Source organism: Perissodus microlepis, chromosome 11, assembly GCF_051167445.1.
Source record: "Perissodus microlepis isolate ML-2025 ecotype Zambia chromosome 11, ASM5116744v1, whole genome shotgun sequence".
NCBI lineage: Eukaryota > Metazoa > Chordata > Actinopteri > Cichliformes > Cichlidae > Perissodus > Perissodus microlepis.
In genome coordinates this window covers 37,406,943-37,422,820 of record NC_140471.1, presented here as the reverse complement: position 1 = coordinate 37,422,820, position 15,878 = coordinate 37,406,943, and the positions used below count along the sequence as shown (strand labels likewise).

At 44.7% G+C, this 15,878-nt stretch overlaps 1 protein-coding gene across 2 annotated transcripts in view; it reads left to right on the top strand.

Annotated features, from left to right (window-relative positions):
• The first annotated feature begins 5,459 nt into the window (after window positions 1–5,459).
• arhgef2b (rho/rac guanine nucleotide exchange factor (GEF) 2b) overlaps window positions 5,460–15,878 on the top strand; it is a 42,079-nt gene continuing 31,660 nt past the window's right edge. The window contains exon 1 of one of the 2 annotated variants that reach the window (XM_084944704.1): window positions 5,460–5,675. Coding sequence is in view for 1 of the 2 variants with exons in the window: in XM_084944705.1 (XP_084800831.1) it covers window positions 5,619–5,675 (57 nt within the window). In the remaining variant the exon portion in view is untranslated. The remainder of the gene's footprint in view (window positions 5,676–15,878) is intronic. The other variant, XM_084944705.1, reaches the window with a different exon arrangement.

Sequence of the window (15,878 nt, the reverse complement as noted above, 5' to 3'; positions counted from 1 at the left end):
TCTCAACATTTCTGCCCGTGCGCGCTCAACTCTTTCTCTACACCGTTATATTTGTGCCACAAAACCAGCCAATCACAGACTTGGATGCAAAAAAATCTGATTGGCTGTTCTGGTCTCCAATCAACTCGAAATGACAAAATGCAATATCCCAGAATGCATTTGGTCCAAAACTCAAACGAGGCAGTGGCGGAGGAACACAGAGTGGTGGAGTTTGAAATATTACTCTGTCTGGGTCACAAAGTAAACTTTTAAGATATTTTCATGCGAGAATGGTGCTGTGTAAACTTCAAATATCTGCTCGATTCATCAAGACATCACATATTTGCATAAGTGCTCTGACGTTTTCGGAGATGCCTGTTACCCACCAGCTGACCGCATAGCTGGACTGGCCATTGGGCATACCTGACATTTGCCCGGTGGGCCGATGATGATTTTTCATTTTTATGTTTGTTTGTTTTTGTAACGGTATAAACAATGAAAGGTGGTGGATTAGCCAATCGGTCATGATCAACTCTGGGCTGGACCAATTACAATACATCCATATTGAAGGGAAAAGGAACGCGATTCATCCTGTACTTTAGCTAGAATGAAAAAAAGACACAAAGCTGGAGTTATTCTGTCTTTGCTGCACAGCTGCCTCTTCTCCCCTCATTCTCTCTCCCCTCCCTCTCCTGTTGCTACTTCAATCATGAAACTGATCAATGATCAGCTGATCGTCTCTCTTGTTTGTTTATCTCCCACTTTGCGCCAGAAACAGGAAACCAGCGGATGTTGCGCTAAACAACAACAGCAGCACGTTCAAGCTTGATAAGCTGTTGTTATAATTTATTTAAAATTAATTTCTAGTATCAGCTGATGTTTGCTGGAGCCACAGCTGTAAAAGCTGCTACTCATGATATCGGTTTGGAAACATGAAGGTGATACAAATCATACATATATACCAACAAGACAGTGTACATCACTGTCACAACAGCGTTTGTTTTAGTTCAAAGGCTTTATGGTTTTTCCTATAATACCTGGTGGTGTAGTCGGTGATTTTTTTCTCAGTTCAGCCTTATATATTATGTTTAACCCGAGTGACCACCCGGTCAGCTGGTGGGTAACAGGCATCTCCGAAAACGTCAGAGCACTTATGCAAATATGTGATGTCTTGATGAATCAAGCAGATATTTAAAGTTTCCACAGCACCATTCTCGCATGAAAATATCTTAAAAGTTTATTTTGTGACCCAGAAAGAGTAATATTTCAAACTCTGCCACTCTGTGTTCCTCCGCCACTGCCTCGTTTGAGTTTTGGATGAAATGGATTCTGGGATATTGCATTTTGTCATTTCGAGTTGATTGGAGACCAGAACAGCCAATCAGATATTTTTGCATCCAAGTCTGTGATTGGCTGGTTTTGTGGTACAAATATAACGGTGTACAGAAAGAGTTGAGCGTGCACGGGCAGAAATGTTGAGAGCGCGAGCAACACATTGCGAGCGAGCGCAAATGCAAAAACTGAGCGAGAGGGGCTGCTGTTGTGTGTGTGGATAATAGCAAACACTGAAATACATTTTTTGCACGCAGGAATGAATTTTGTTCACTCAAATTCAGCTTTTCTTCGCTCAAAATAAATTTCTCCTCAAAATGCAACACTTGCACCTGCAAACTTTTTTTACGTGCGCTCAATTTTTTTTTACGTGCACTCAGAATAGTGGCACAAAAATAACGCCATACAGAGGCAGCAGCAGCTAAAACATTGGACGGCAGCAGCAACCCAAGCCTCATGGTGCAGGAGTATGAGGTGAGGTGCACACTGAGGACAGTGAACCCCAGAAAGGCCACCAGTCCAGATTGGGTGACCAGAAGGGCCCTAAAAGAATGTGCAGACCAGCTGGCTGGGGTCTTCACTAAGATCTTCAATGCTTCACTGTCCCAGTCCTGCATCCCGCCGTGCCTAAAGTTGGCCACAATTGTCCCACTGCCAAAGCGCACCAACATTAGCGGCCTCAACAACTACCCACCAGTTGCTCTAACACCTGTTATAATGAACAGTGTTGGGCAAGTAAGTAATTATAGTTACTAGTTACTTCTTCAAAAAAGTAACTGAGTTAGTAACTGAGTTACAAGATTCTAAAAGTAATTAATTACTTGAAAAGTAACTATTGCATTACTTTAAAAAAATGTTTAACCCTCTGGGGTCCAGGGTATAACTGGCCATTTTTAACTACTTTTGATTTTCAGGGCTCAATCCTTGGCCCTCTTCTTTTTTCATTATACCTGCTCCCTTTGGGGTCTATTTTTAGAAAACACAAAATATCCTTTCACTGCTACGCAGACGACTGCCAAATTTATTTGCTTTTAGCACCAAATGGCCCAGGCTCCATCCAAATCCTTTTGAACTGCCTTGATATCAAAGCTTGGATGGCTCTGAACTTTTTGAGTTTCAATGAGAGTAAAACGGAGGTGATTGTATTTAGACCTAATAATATTTCATGCAGCCCGCTCGTAAATTGTGGTTGGCTAGGGTCTTATATCAAGCAGCATGTGACAAACTTGGGAGTCATTATGGACTCAGATTTTACTTGGACAAACACATTAGTTCGGTGTTGCAAAAAAGCTTTTTCCAGCTGAGGCAAATAGCTAAGCTGAAGACAGTTTTGTCAAGACGTGACATGGAGAAGGTAATAATAATAATAATAATAATGGATTGGATTTATATAGCGCTATGCCTTTATTTCAACACGACTTGACTACTGTAATGCACTGTTTTTTGGAGTCAGACAACGATCTCTTGCTCGTCTTCAGCTCATTCAAAATGCTGCTGCCCGCCTCTTAACTGGTACCCACAGCTATGAACATGTAACACCTATCCTGTCTTCTCTTCATTGGCTTCCTGTTCATCACAGAATCAATTTCAAAGTCCTAACACTGGTTTATAAATGCCTTAATGGTCTTGCTCCCCCATACCTTTCCGAGTTACTTCAGCCTTATATTCCTTCACGGACCCTCAGATCAGCTGACCAGCTGCTGTTGGTTGTCCCAAAATCAAGGCTTAAACGTAGAGGAGAACGAGCCTTTTCAGTTATGGCCCCAAAACTTTGGAATACGCTGCCTTTAAATATTAGACAGGCATCTTCGTTTCCTGTTTTTAAAATGCTCTTGAAAACACACCTTTTTTCGATAGTGTTCAGACTGGCTTGAGTTGATATGGTTTTTATGTGTTTTATTATGTTTTATGTGAGCGTCAGTGGTTGTATCTTGTGTTTTACCCTGTGTTTCTGTTCAGCACTTTGGGCAAACTTTTTGTTTTTAAATGTGCTATATAAATAAACTGGATTTGGATTTTTGGATTTTCCCTCCACATTTCACCTTTAAAAACGATTTACTTTGCCTTGTTTGGTATCGTCCTTTTCAGCACAACCTCACGTGTCTGAATTTACAGTTATGTTTTCATTTTTTACATACTGTATTAGCACAATTGATCTAAAATCAGAGAAAAAACATAAAATCCGAGTAGAAAAATTTATATTTTTACTGTAACAACCACAAACATGTTTAATGAATCATATTTCATAACTTTAAATGCAAATATAAATTGTCAATTTTAAAATCATATGCACAAGTTTTGCAAACAACAAAGTTATTTGCAGCCATTGACTTCCTGTCAGACCGTGTATAGAGGGTTAGAGTGGGGCCTCATCTTTCCTCAGCCCTCAGCCTTAACACCAGCTCTCCACAAGGCTGTGTACTAACACCCCTACTGTACACTCTGTACACACATGACTGTGTTAGTTCCCACCCAGACAATGCAGTCATTAACTCATGTCTGGGGGAAACGAGACATGATATAGAGCTGAGGTCCAGAGCATGTCGGATTTGTGTGCAGACAACAACCTGGACTTCAATACCACCAAGACAAAAGAGCTCGTAGTCAACTTCAGAAGGAGGAAATCTGAGCTGCAGCATCAACAGGGAGTGCATGGAAAGGGTGTCCAGTTTCAAGTTCCTGGGTGTGCACATAGAAATAGACCTCCAATGGAGCTCAAACACCTCAGCGGTTTTAAAGAAGGCCCAACAGCATCTTCATTTTCTGAGAATCCTCAGAAAAATGGAGCTGAAGAAGGTGCTGCTGATCGTCTTTTACCGCTGCTCCATTGAAAGTGTGCTGACAAACTGCATCTGTGTGCTGTTCTCCAGCTGCACCACAGCATTTCAGAGGGTTATTAATATGGTCCAAAAAATCATTGGACATCCTCTTCCCTCCGTTAAGGACCTGCACAGCACTCGCTGTCTCCAGAGGGCACGCAGCAAAATAATGTGCAATAAACATACTCATTCTTTTATTTATTACGTCATTCATTTGCTCATACCATTCATGCACTTAAAAAAATCCACTTTAATTTAAGTTACTGTGCCGTTTTGTTGTGCTATTGTACTAGGTATGACTGTGCAATGACAATAAAGAGTTGTCTTTATTTGCTGTTTTATCGGTTTGCTAGTTGTTGAATAGTTTTGTGAGCTTTGACCTGAGATTCTGGTGTTTCTGGCAAAATACATTGATATTTAAAAATCAATTCAGAATTTATTGAATCAAAATCACTTTATTCAAGCTAAAATCGTTTTGAGTCAGAAAAATCGATTATTGAAACCCACCCCTATTTATAATTTAGTCTGGTAACCACCGGTTTCACTAACTAACCAGACCCCACTAACTGTGGACTGTGGGAGGAAGCCGGAGAGAACCCACGCACAAAAAGGCCCCGCCCTCATTGTGGAGTTGAACCACTACTGGCCGTGATGTCAAAGTATCCATTTTTCCCTTTGAAAGACTAAAGGTTAAATATCAGCTGTACTTCCTCCGGTAGGTCAAGAGGGGGCGGTAGGCTTTCATGACGTCACTATCCTCAGGTTAATGTGTTTGTTAATTGCTGGCTGTCATGGTAACAGTGTGGCGGCCTGTGTCGGGAGGCAGTTGCAGACAAACGTTTGGCTCTGTGTGAAGTGATCTATCCGCTTCTGATCGATCACATGACTGTTGTGGAGCTGCTTCCGATCGGTCTGATCTGTCATCGATCGCTTTTTCTTTGTGTCCGATGGAGGTTCGTTTCTTGTCTACGCCAATGTACTCCGGTCTCCGCGCGCAGTGGGCGGGGATTGACCTCCGGGGTTCCACGTCACACCGCGATGGTTGTCCACCCTGCGCCCGCGCGGGCGGGTCTATTTTATCCGCGCAAGTCATCAGTCACGTGACGCCCTCGGCTGTCCTAGTGGCTGATGAGGGTCACGTGAGCTGTGGACACGTTGTCATAGAGACTGGCTCCACCCTCACTATCGTCAACCCGCCCCGGTAGGGAAAAGAAGCGCTCCCTGACAACTGGCGGGGGGCTGGGCTCACAGACCTGAGTGGATTGTGATTGGTCGAGCGTCCCAGCAGCGGGCTGAGCTGTGATTAGTTAGAAGTACAGAGCTTCGCTGTCAGTCAGAGAGAAGCCCCCCCCCCCCTCCGCTCAGACCGCGGACGCTCCGGGACGAGAACCGCACTTCTTTGATCAGAGACCGGAGCAATCAGCTGGATCAATCGGAGATCGGCAGGTGATCGACCATCGGCTGATCGGGGATCGGTTGATCAGGGGAATGTCCCGGCTGCTGGAGAGCAGGAGGCAGGACAGGATGAAGGAAATTAACCTGAAGGTGAGTTCACCGAAAAAAGAAAGAAATGCTCTCCGGGCGCGTGCACACCGCTCCTCGCGGATGGATCGGGGCAGACGGCTGCGCGCGTCCGATCAGGAGTTATTGATGAGTGATCGTTGAGGGAGCGGCGGGAGGCGGACTCGGGCTGTTCCGCTTTGTTTCCGCTTAGACTGTTCCGTTACTATAGAGTATCGATCACAGCATCGATACCTGCTGATCAGACACTGATCGGCTACTGATCGGTCGTACACGCTGATCACCGATCGATCGATGATAAGCGTGTACAAGAGGTTGTGTTTGAACACGTGAGGAAAGTTTGAGGAGAAACGGAAACGGGACTTTTTTTTCCGTTCAGACCGAAAACTGCTCAGAGCGCGAGCGCGCGTGTTCAGCGCCCGTGTTCGTTCGTGGCGCGTGTGCGTTCGGCCTGTGTGCGTGTGTTCACGCTGAGTTTTGGTGTGTATTAGTTTGTGTGTCCGTTAGCTGCAGCGTGGCCGCTTTGTCCTGCAGGAGGAAACGAGAAGGGGGAGGGGAGGCTCTGTGTGTGTGTGTGTGTGTGTCAGACAGGAAGCAGGGAGGAGGAGTGACTGTGAATATTTGACCTCTGACCTCTGAGCTGTAAATAAAGACGGAAACTGAGACAGGTGACGCTATAATAAAGTTTAGTAGAAGATAAACCCTTTAAATACTTAAAAAAAAACCACACACACATCGTCTCTCTCTCACACACACACACACACTCAACTCACACGCACTCTCACACACACACACATCGTCTCTCTCTCCCTCTCTCACACACACACACACCGTCTCTCTCTCTCACACACACACACTCACTCACACGCACTCTCACACACACACATCGTCTCTCTCTCTCTCCCTCCCTCACTCACACACACACATCGTCTCTCTCTCTCTCCCTCCCTCACTCACACACACACACCGTCTCTCTCACACACACACACACACATCGTCTCTCTCTCTCTCACACACACACACACCGTCTCTCTCTCTCTCTCACACACACACACACATCGTCTCTCTCTCCCTCTCACACACACACACACACACACACACTCACACACACTCACTCACACACACACACACCGTCTCTCTCTCTCACACACACACACACACACACACCGTCTCTCTCTCTCACACACACACACCGTCTCTCTCTCACACACACACACACACCGTCTCTCTCTCTCTCTCTCACACACACACACACCGTCTCTCTCTCACACACACACACTCCGTAAAACTTTATTTGAAGTCCTCGCCGTACGATGCCGCCTTCATTGATCTTCCATCAGTGAAACTGATCAGTTTTAGTTCATTGATCAGCGTTGATCGATACCCTCTGTCTGCACCAAGTATTGCTACAGACCGACCAATCAGCTGCTTCAGATGATGATGAGAACATGATGGGAGGTGTGAGGCCCAGAGCAAATGTCACGTTGATCAGTGAGCTGACGTTACCTGAGCACAGGTGAGGAGGCTTCACTCAGTCAGAATAACCTCACATGAACACCAGATCATGTGATTACCGCCCCGTCACATGATCTCTCTCTAACGCTACGCAATGAGGGCAGAGCTGCACTTTGATCAGATCTCACCAGAGGAGCTTCCACAGCTTCACTCTGATGTCAGAGAAGGAAGCGAATGTTTCCCTTGTGCCAGCAGGCGAGCACGTTTCCATGATGACCTGACGGTGCGCTGCTATGAATTATGGGATCGCAGAATCTCCCAAAGGGCGCCGCAGTGTCCCCTGGCATGGAGGAAGCTGTAAAACTCCTTTCAGCTCTGACTGAGGAACACTGATCTCACCATCAGCTGTGCGATCATGTGACTGCGCTGCAGTGCATTGTGGGATGGAAGTAGAGCCGGTGTGTACTTTGCTGAAGGAGTCCTGTTTCTATGGTTACCCACATGTTAAAAATTGACATTTTCAAACTGTGAGTGGATTTCAGCAGCCAACCACAGGAGGAAGAAGCCACAATCAATAACCTTTGACCCTGATCAGGTGACTGTGCGTGTGCAGAAACAGGTTATTAAAAACGAGTTTAATCAGAGACGCAGTTTGAACAGTTAATGAGAAATAAAGTCAACACTGCAGCTGTCACACACACAGACACACACATACATACTGTCTCTCTCTCTCTCACACACACTCTCTCTCTCTCTCGCACTGCATGCTGGGAGTTTGATGGTGGTGAGTTTGGTGTGTCTGAGTGAGAGTGTGAGGTGTGACCCTTATTAGCTGAGGTGATCAAGCAGAAGACACTAGATATAGTCTTTCTCCAAGAAACACATACTGACAGTACAAATGAAATAGACTGGGGTCTGTGGTGGGGAGGGCAGCAGTTTCGTAGCCATGGGACAAATTTTAGCGCAGGAGTTGCTATTTTATTTTCTCCTTCTCTTAATGCAAATATTACTTTCAGCATGGAGATGGTAAAGGGGAGAGTCCGTATGGTGAAAGCTGAAATAGGTTTTATTTTTACCTTCGTTGTTGTCTATGCACCAACCTCAGGGTCTGAGTGTGAGATTTTGTTTAAAACATTAAAAGAAAAATTAAGCGGTGCTGCTCAAGGGGACTGTGTTGTGTTGGGTGGGGACTGTAATTGTTGTCTTGACTTTACTTTGGATAGGACAGGGGCGGAGCCGCATCTTCAGTCATCTTCTGCTTTATCAGATGTCCTACGGAAAATTAACTTGGTTGATGCGTGGAGGATGAAGCATCCTTCCCCAGGCAGTATACCTGGGTAAAAGTCGATGATGGCAGAGTTAGTGCAGCCAGATTACACGGGTTTTATTTGTCTGTTTCACTTACTGCTTGAATTGTTAACTGTCAGTGTTTTCATGTTGTTTTTTCAGATCATCACTAATTTCTTTTTTTTTTTTTTTTTTTTGCCTGTCCCGTTTGGATCTTTAGCCATCAGAATTGTTGTCTGAAGGCCAAGAAAGATGCCAAGCGGCTTTACTTTACCAATTGGATCATCATGGCCTTGCCATATTGGTCCATTTGATTGACCTTTTTTTATAATTATGTATTTATTTGATTTGATTTTCGGTTGTTACAGATGGGACAGACATGACTGGCGGATAGGACAGGGAGAAAGAATGAAAGAAAGAGAGGGAGAGAAAGAAAAATAGAGGGGAGAAGAGATGGTGAGAAAGGGGGGAAGAATAAAAAAAGAAAAACAAACAAAACACCTGGATCACCTGTATGGAGATAAGAAAAAACAGAAGAGAAAACAAACAAAAAAGAGCAACATAACAAATACAACACCATCAAAATAAACTAGCTAACAGTAGATAACAGTAGATGCTAAATATTACATGTTATTGTGCAGTACGTAAGATCAGCAGCGCACAATGTGCTTTGAGGTAGTTTGTGTAGTGTGAACACCCGTGTGCACACCTGTGTGGATCAGCACGTTTGTATTCAAAAGGTTTCTCCATCTAACGATCTGCTAGGGAGTGTGGGGAGCCATAGCCCCGTCCCCCAGGGCATGAAGCAGGTATGGAAGAGATCCAGGCCCCAGACATCCAGATGCCCCAGAATACGAGGACCCGAGGAGGACCACCAGGGGGGCAACCGTGCCACCCTCCTGGGAAGAGCTGAGGAGAGCCCCAAACGAGAGGTCACCCAGCAGCCACGGAGCAGAGGGGGTTGCAGTGAAGTGCCCGCGGGCTTTGCCGGCAGCCAGCTGTGCCAGAGAGGACCGGACCTCAGGCGGTACCCCACCCCCCAGAAGGGGCCCAGCCGGGCCACAGGCGCCAGGCCCCGCCAATCAGCCACCCGGAGTGAGCCGGTACATACATGAGTGCCCAGCCCCAGACACCAAGAACCACTAACACACCAACGTCTGAAGGCATCAGCAACTGGCAGGGAGTGTGGTGAGGGGAGATAGGCCTCCATACCTTGGAGAGCTTGAGATGTTCCCAGAGAGGTGAAGTCTAAGACCCAAGCTGACATGTAGACACAGATGAACAGGCGCACGCAGACATAAAACGTGCATTCCTACCCCCATATACAGAAAAAACAAATACTCGGCACTGCCCAAACATACCCTATATCCCAGGTCCGGGTACCCCTGCCCCCAGAGGGGCAAACCGTACCCAGACCCAGGAGATGTAACACTTCTCACTGGGGTGGAGGAAAGCAGACCGCCTCCTTATCTGCAGTAGCAGGGAGGCCCCGCATCCCAGACCCCAATCTGACGGCCAGCAACTCCTCCCAGCCCCCCAGCCCTGACGGCTAACAGAACCGGGGTGAGTGAAGACACCAAACTTCCCTCCGTCCACTCATATGTAGTGTTGCTGCGTGCTGTTCTAAAGTCCATTTAAAACACAGGAGGGCATGGTGCTTCCTGCCAGAGAGCAGCACGGCTCCTCCCGAAAACCCTCAGTGTCTATATGCATTTAAAATTGAGGGTAGGGCACCAGCACCAGAGGTGGTTGGGTTGGAATGCACAGACCATCCTCTGGACGCTGTATAACGTGCCCACCCCCTAACCCTAACCTGCAGAGTGTGCTCCTGTAGAGAGGAGACCTCCTGCAAAGATGTAACAGCCTTCCCACCAGTTAGAGAGCCCTGCAGTTGGGCCGATGCACTAGAGGTCCCCATGCACCCACCCGCCCACCGCCCCGGCAACACAACAACCAGGACAAAGGCCTGGCCAGAGCCCCGGCCCAGGGGCGGAGCACCCCCAGACCCCTAAGCCTCCACGCCCATCCCGGACCCACTCAGGGGCAGCCAGGCTACCAGGCCAGTAACCAACTTCCGCCAGCATAGACCCTCCCCCATCTCCGCGGTACGCAGCCACAAGGAAAACACCATCTAAGAGCCACCAGAGCCCCTAACCAGGTCATGGCCACAACCCCTGCGTTAGGCCTTCCAGGGAAAACGTCCCTAGGGAATCCCTAAATGCCCTAAGACTGTCCCTACCCCCATATCAACCACAATAGCAAAGGTAGGACTAAACCTTAACCCCCCACCCCCACTAGGTGATGAAGCCCATCAAAGGAGCCCAGAGGGATTGATCAAATGTGATGGCAGAGGCTGTATCAAGACTAATGTGATCTATTAGATGGTTTTTATATTGGTTAGAATTAAGATTATTTTTATTTTTCCAGTTAATGAGGACCATAGGGCCATAAAAACAACGTGGGCTGTGTTTATTTTTGTAACGACCTCATCCAAGTTGCCCAGCAAGCAAACTAAAGGGGAGGCTGGAATGTTACATTTCAGACACTTTGATAAGTCTTCACATATCTCGCGCCAAAACTTCTGAACTGGTGGACAGAACCAAAGAGTGTGGATATAATTGTCCGGTGTATTTGCTTGACAGTGTGAGCAGTTGTTGGAAGGCGTATAGCCCATCTTGAACATCCTATGACCAGTATAGTGCACTCTGTGTAATATTTTGTATTGTATTAATTGCAAACTGGGATTTCTGATCCATTGAAAGGTTTTTAAGCATATCTGAGACCAAAGGTTTGGGTCCAAGCTGATCGATAAATCCACTTCCCATTTTGCAATAGGAAGGGATATTGATTCATCTATTTTAGAAAGTGTTCTGTATATTTTACAGAATAATTTGGGGGATTTTAGATTAAAAAATTGTACCACACTTGGTGGTGTTTGTAATTCAGCTTCACTGGGATTAAATTTCTTTTTTACTATGGACTTAATTTGTTGATATTCCAAAAATCTTTTCTTGTTAATCCCATATTGTGTAACTAGTCTGTCAAACGAAATAAAGTCTGTTCCTTCCAATATACAGGGAGTGCAGAATTATTAGGCAAGTTGTATTTTTGAGGAATAATTTTATTATTGAACAACAACCATGTTCTCAATGAACCCAAAAAACTCATTAATAGCAAAGCTGAATGTTTTTGGAAGTAGTTTTTAGTTTGTTTTTAGTTTTAGCTATTTTAGGGGGATATCTGTGTGTGCAGGTGACTATTACTGTGCATAATTATTAGGCAACTTAACAAAAAACAAATATATACCCATTTCAATGATTTATTTTTACCAGTGAAACCAATATAACATCTCCACATTCACAAATATACATTTCTGACATTCAAAAACAAAACAAAAACAAATCAGCGACCAATATAGCCACCTTTCTTTGCAAGGACACTCAAAAGCCTGCCATCCATGGATTCTGTCAGTGTTTTGATCTGTTCACCATCAACATTGCGTGCAGCAGCAACCACAGCCTCCCAGACACTGTTCAGAGAGGTGTACTGGTTTCCCTCCTTGTAAATCTCACATTTGATGATGGACCACAGGTTCTCAATGGGGTTCAGATCAGGTGAACAAGGAGGCCATGTCATTAGTTTTTCTTCTTTTATACCCTTTCTTGCCAGCCACGCTGTGGAGTACTTGGACGCGTGTGATGGAGCATTGTCCTGCATGAAAATCATGTTTTTCTTGAAGGATGCAGACTTATTCCTGTACCACTGCTTGAAGAAGGTGTCTTCCAGAAACTGGCAGTAGGACTGGGAGTTGAGCTTGACTCCATCCTCAACCCGAAAAGGCCCCACAAGCTCATCTTTGATGATACCAGCCCAAACCAGTGAACACCTTGCTGGCGTCTGAGTCGGACTGGAGCTCTCTGCCCTTTACCAATCCAGCCACGGGCCCATCCATCTGGCCCATCAAGACTCACTCTCATTTCATCAGTCCATAAAACCTTAGAAAAATCAGTCTTGAGATATTTCTTGGCCCAGTCTTGACGTTTCAGCTTGTGTGTCTTGTTCAGTGGTGGTCGTCTTTCAGCCTTTCTTACCTTGGCCATGTCTCTGAGTATTGCACACCTTGTGCTTTTGGGCACTCCAGTGATGTTGCAGCTCTGAAATATGGCCAAACTGGTGGCAAGTGGCATCTTGGCAGCTGCACGCTTGACTTTTGTCAGTTCATGGGCAGTTATTTTGCGCCTTGGTTTTTCCACACACTTCTTGTGACCCTGTTGACTATTTTGAATGAAACGCTTGGTTGTTCGATGATCACGCTTCAGAAGCTTTGCAATTTTGAGACTGCTGCATCCCTCTGCAAGATATCTCACTATTTTTGACTTTTCTGAGCCTGTCAAGTCCTTCTTTTGACCCATTTTGCCAAAGGAAAGGACGTTGCCTAATAATTATGCACACCTGATATAGGGTGTTGATGTCATTAGACCACACCCCTTCTCATTACAGCGATGCACATCACCTAATATGCTTAATTGGTAGTAGGCTTTCGAGCCTATACAGCTTGGAGTAAGACAACATGCATGAAGAGGATGAAGTGGACAAAATACTCATTTGCCTAATAATTCTGCATTCCCTGTATGTTCCAAGTATTTAATTCCTTTACCACTCCAATCTGGCAAGTTGATCATATTATTGTTTTGTAATATGTCCAGATTGTTCCAGATAGGTTTACATTTGCATGGGATTAATGAAGACTGTTATTTTTAGAAACTCCCACCATGCTGTTAGAGAAGAGCTGATGTTGATGCTTTTAAAGCATTCATGTCGTTTGATGTTTGAGCTGATAAATGGTAGGTCTGAAATTTCTAGGTTATTACATAGTGCCTGTTCTACATCTATCCAAGGTTCATCTAAGAGGGTGTGTTTCAACCATCTAGAGATGAACTGAAGCCTGTTGGCTAAAAAATAGTGATTAAAGTTAGGCAGATCTAATCCTCCTTTATCCTTGGTCCTTTGTAGTGTTTTTAAGCTGATACGTGGGGGTTTATCTTTCCAAAGGAATTTAGAAATATACGAGTCTAGAGATCTGAACCAATCTTGTGAGGGTTTGTTCGGGATCATTGAGAATGAATAATTTATTTTTGGTAAGACCATCATAGCGGTGACCCTTCCCATGAGTGATATGGGTAGACATTTCCATCTAGTCAGATCGCCTTCTACCTTCTTTAAAAGTGGGATATGGTTTCATTTAGTTAGATCTGCAAGCTTGGGAGAAACATTAATACCTAAATATTTAATATTTCCAGATTGCAGTCGGGTAGATGAAGAATTATGGAAGGAGCAATTAATCGGAAGAACTGTAGATTTTGACCAGTTAATTGAATAATCTTAGACTTTTGAGAAAGAGTTTATCAATGCAATCACCCCAGAGATATTGGTTTGTGAGTTTTGGCGAAAAAGTAACACATCATCCGCATAAAGGCTGATTTTATGTTCTACATCCTTACATGTTATGCCCTTAATTGTTGTAGCCTGTCTAATTGCTGCTGTTAGTGCTCAATAAAAATTGCAAACAGTGAAGGGGAGAGTGGGCATCCCTGCCTGGTGCCCCTCAGGAGACAGAAGCTGGAGGATGTTTGGTCATTTGTTTATGAAAGAGTTTCCGAAACCAAATTTGTGTAAAGTTGCAAATAAAAATTTCCAGTTAACTCTGTCAAATGCCTTTTCTGCATCAAGAGACAATATTATGGTTTCAATATTTTTACTACACGAGTAGTCTATTAAATTAAGTAATCTACGTATATTTGTTGATGAGTGCCTACCTTTTATGAAACCAGTTTGGTCAGGATGAATTAAAAGGGGGGTTATTTTCTCTAATCTCTTTGAGAGAGCTTTGCAGATTATTTTAAGGTCTACATTTATAAGGGATATTGGACGATAGCTTGAAGGAAATACAGGGTTTTCACCTGGTTTTAGTAAGAGACTAATATTTGCAGAGTTCATATTTGGTGGTAGTCTGCCATTTTCTTTGATTTCCTGCAACATTCTGTGAAAAATTGGTGCCAGAATCGTCCAGAATTCTTTGTAGAATTCTGCTGGAAAGCCGTCTGGACCTGGAGTCTTATTATTGGGCATACTTATCAGCGCTTACTGGAGTTCACCTGGTGTCAGTGGCGAATCCAGCGCCACTGCTTGGGTATCTAATAATTTTGGGAGAGTTACATTGTTGAGAAATTGATCAATTTCGTTTTTAGATGGGTTCATTTGTGGTGTATATAAAGTTTCATATGTCTATCGATTGACTCCAGGATGTCCACAATGTCTTTGCCGGCAGGTAATGTTGTGCCGGGGGAGTCTGCCGGGCGACATCTTTTAGATGACGCCGTCTCAACTTTGGCCGGGGAAGACGCACTCTGGGCCTTCTTCATTACTAGGTCATGGAAGCACCGGTCGATGAAATCTTGGAGAGCGTCTAAACTCTCCTCGTTGTCCTCCAGGGTGTTGGAGATAGTTGGACAAATGTGGTTAGTTAAATGACAAGTGATTAGTGTATTTGGAATACTTGAAGTTTTAAAGCGTTTTTTAAATTCTATGCTACCCTTTGCTTTTTCCCGCCAAATCTCCAGCGTCTGACGTCCCCTACAGCATAATTCGCTTACCTGTCTCCCTTCTGTCACTTAGTTTTAATGGAGCTGTTTCTATCTACCACTAGTAAATCCAAACCTTTTTGGCGGTTCAATGTAAAATTATTGCATGGTCAGATTTTCTGTGAAAATTTTAGGTTTTTTGGGATTACTGGAGATCAAGGAAGGATGATTTTAATTCCTTCATTCAATGGTGGGAGGTAGGAAATTTGTGTGTTTTGTCAGCAAAATGGTTTTAATTTGATAGCCAATATCATGACAACTGTGCAGGAGCTAGAAAAAGAGATAACACATATGGAGAATGTCTCATCAGGCTCCAGGACATGGACGCTCCAACCACATTTTCCTTTAATTTGGGGAAATCTGTGGTTCACAGAAAGCAAATGGTGTGTCTTCAGCTTTCGGATGGAAAGGTGACCACAGATCTGGCTGAGATGAGAAGGCATGCAGTGGCCTTTTACACAGACTTGTTTAGTGCGGCTAGCTGTGATGTGGACTCTGCTTCGGAACTTCTGCAGGGGCTTCCTCAGCTGAGTCCAGGGGATCAGGACGTTTTAAACAGGGATATAACCTTGGATGAGCTGTTTGCGGCGGTGTCTCAGATGGCTTCAGGCAAAGCTCCAGGAATAGATGGTTTACCATCAGACGTTCTTGAGCACTTCTGGAGTCTTCTGGGTCGGGACAGCTCTATAGCATTGCTATTGAGCCTTTTCTCTGTAGACTGAGGAGCAAGTTGAGGGGTTTCTCTTTGCCAGATCTCGCTCAGAGCCCTCCTGTTGTTGTGTCAGCATGTGCTGATGATGTTAATGTTTTTATTAAGGATCAAAGGGATGTGGAGGAATTAAAG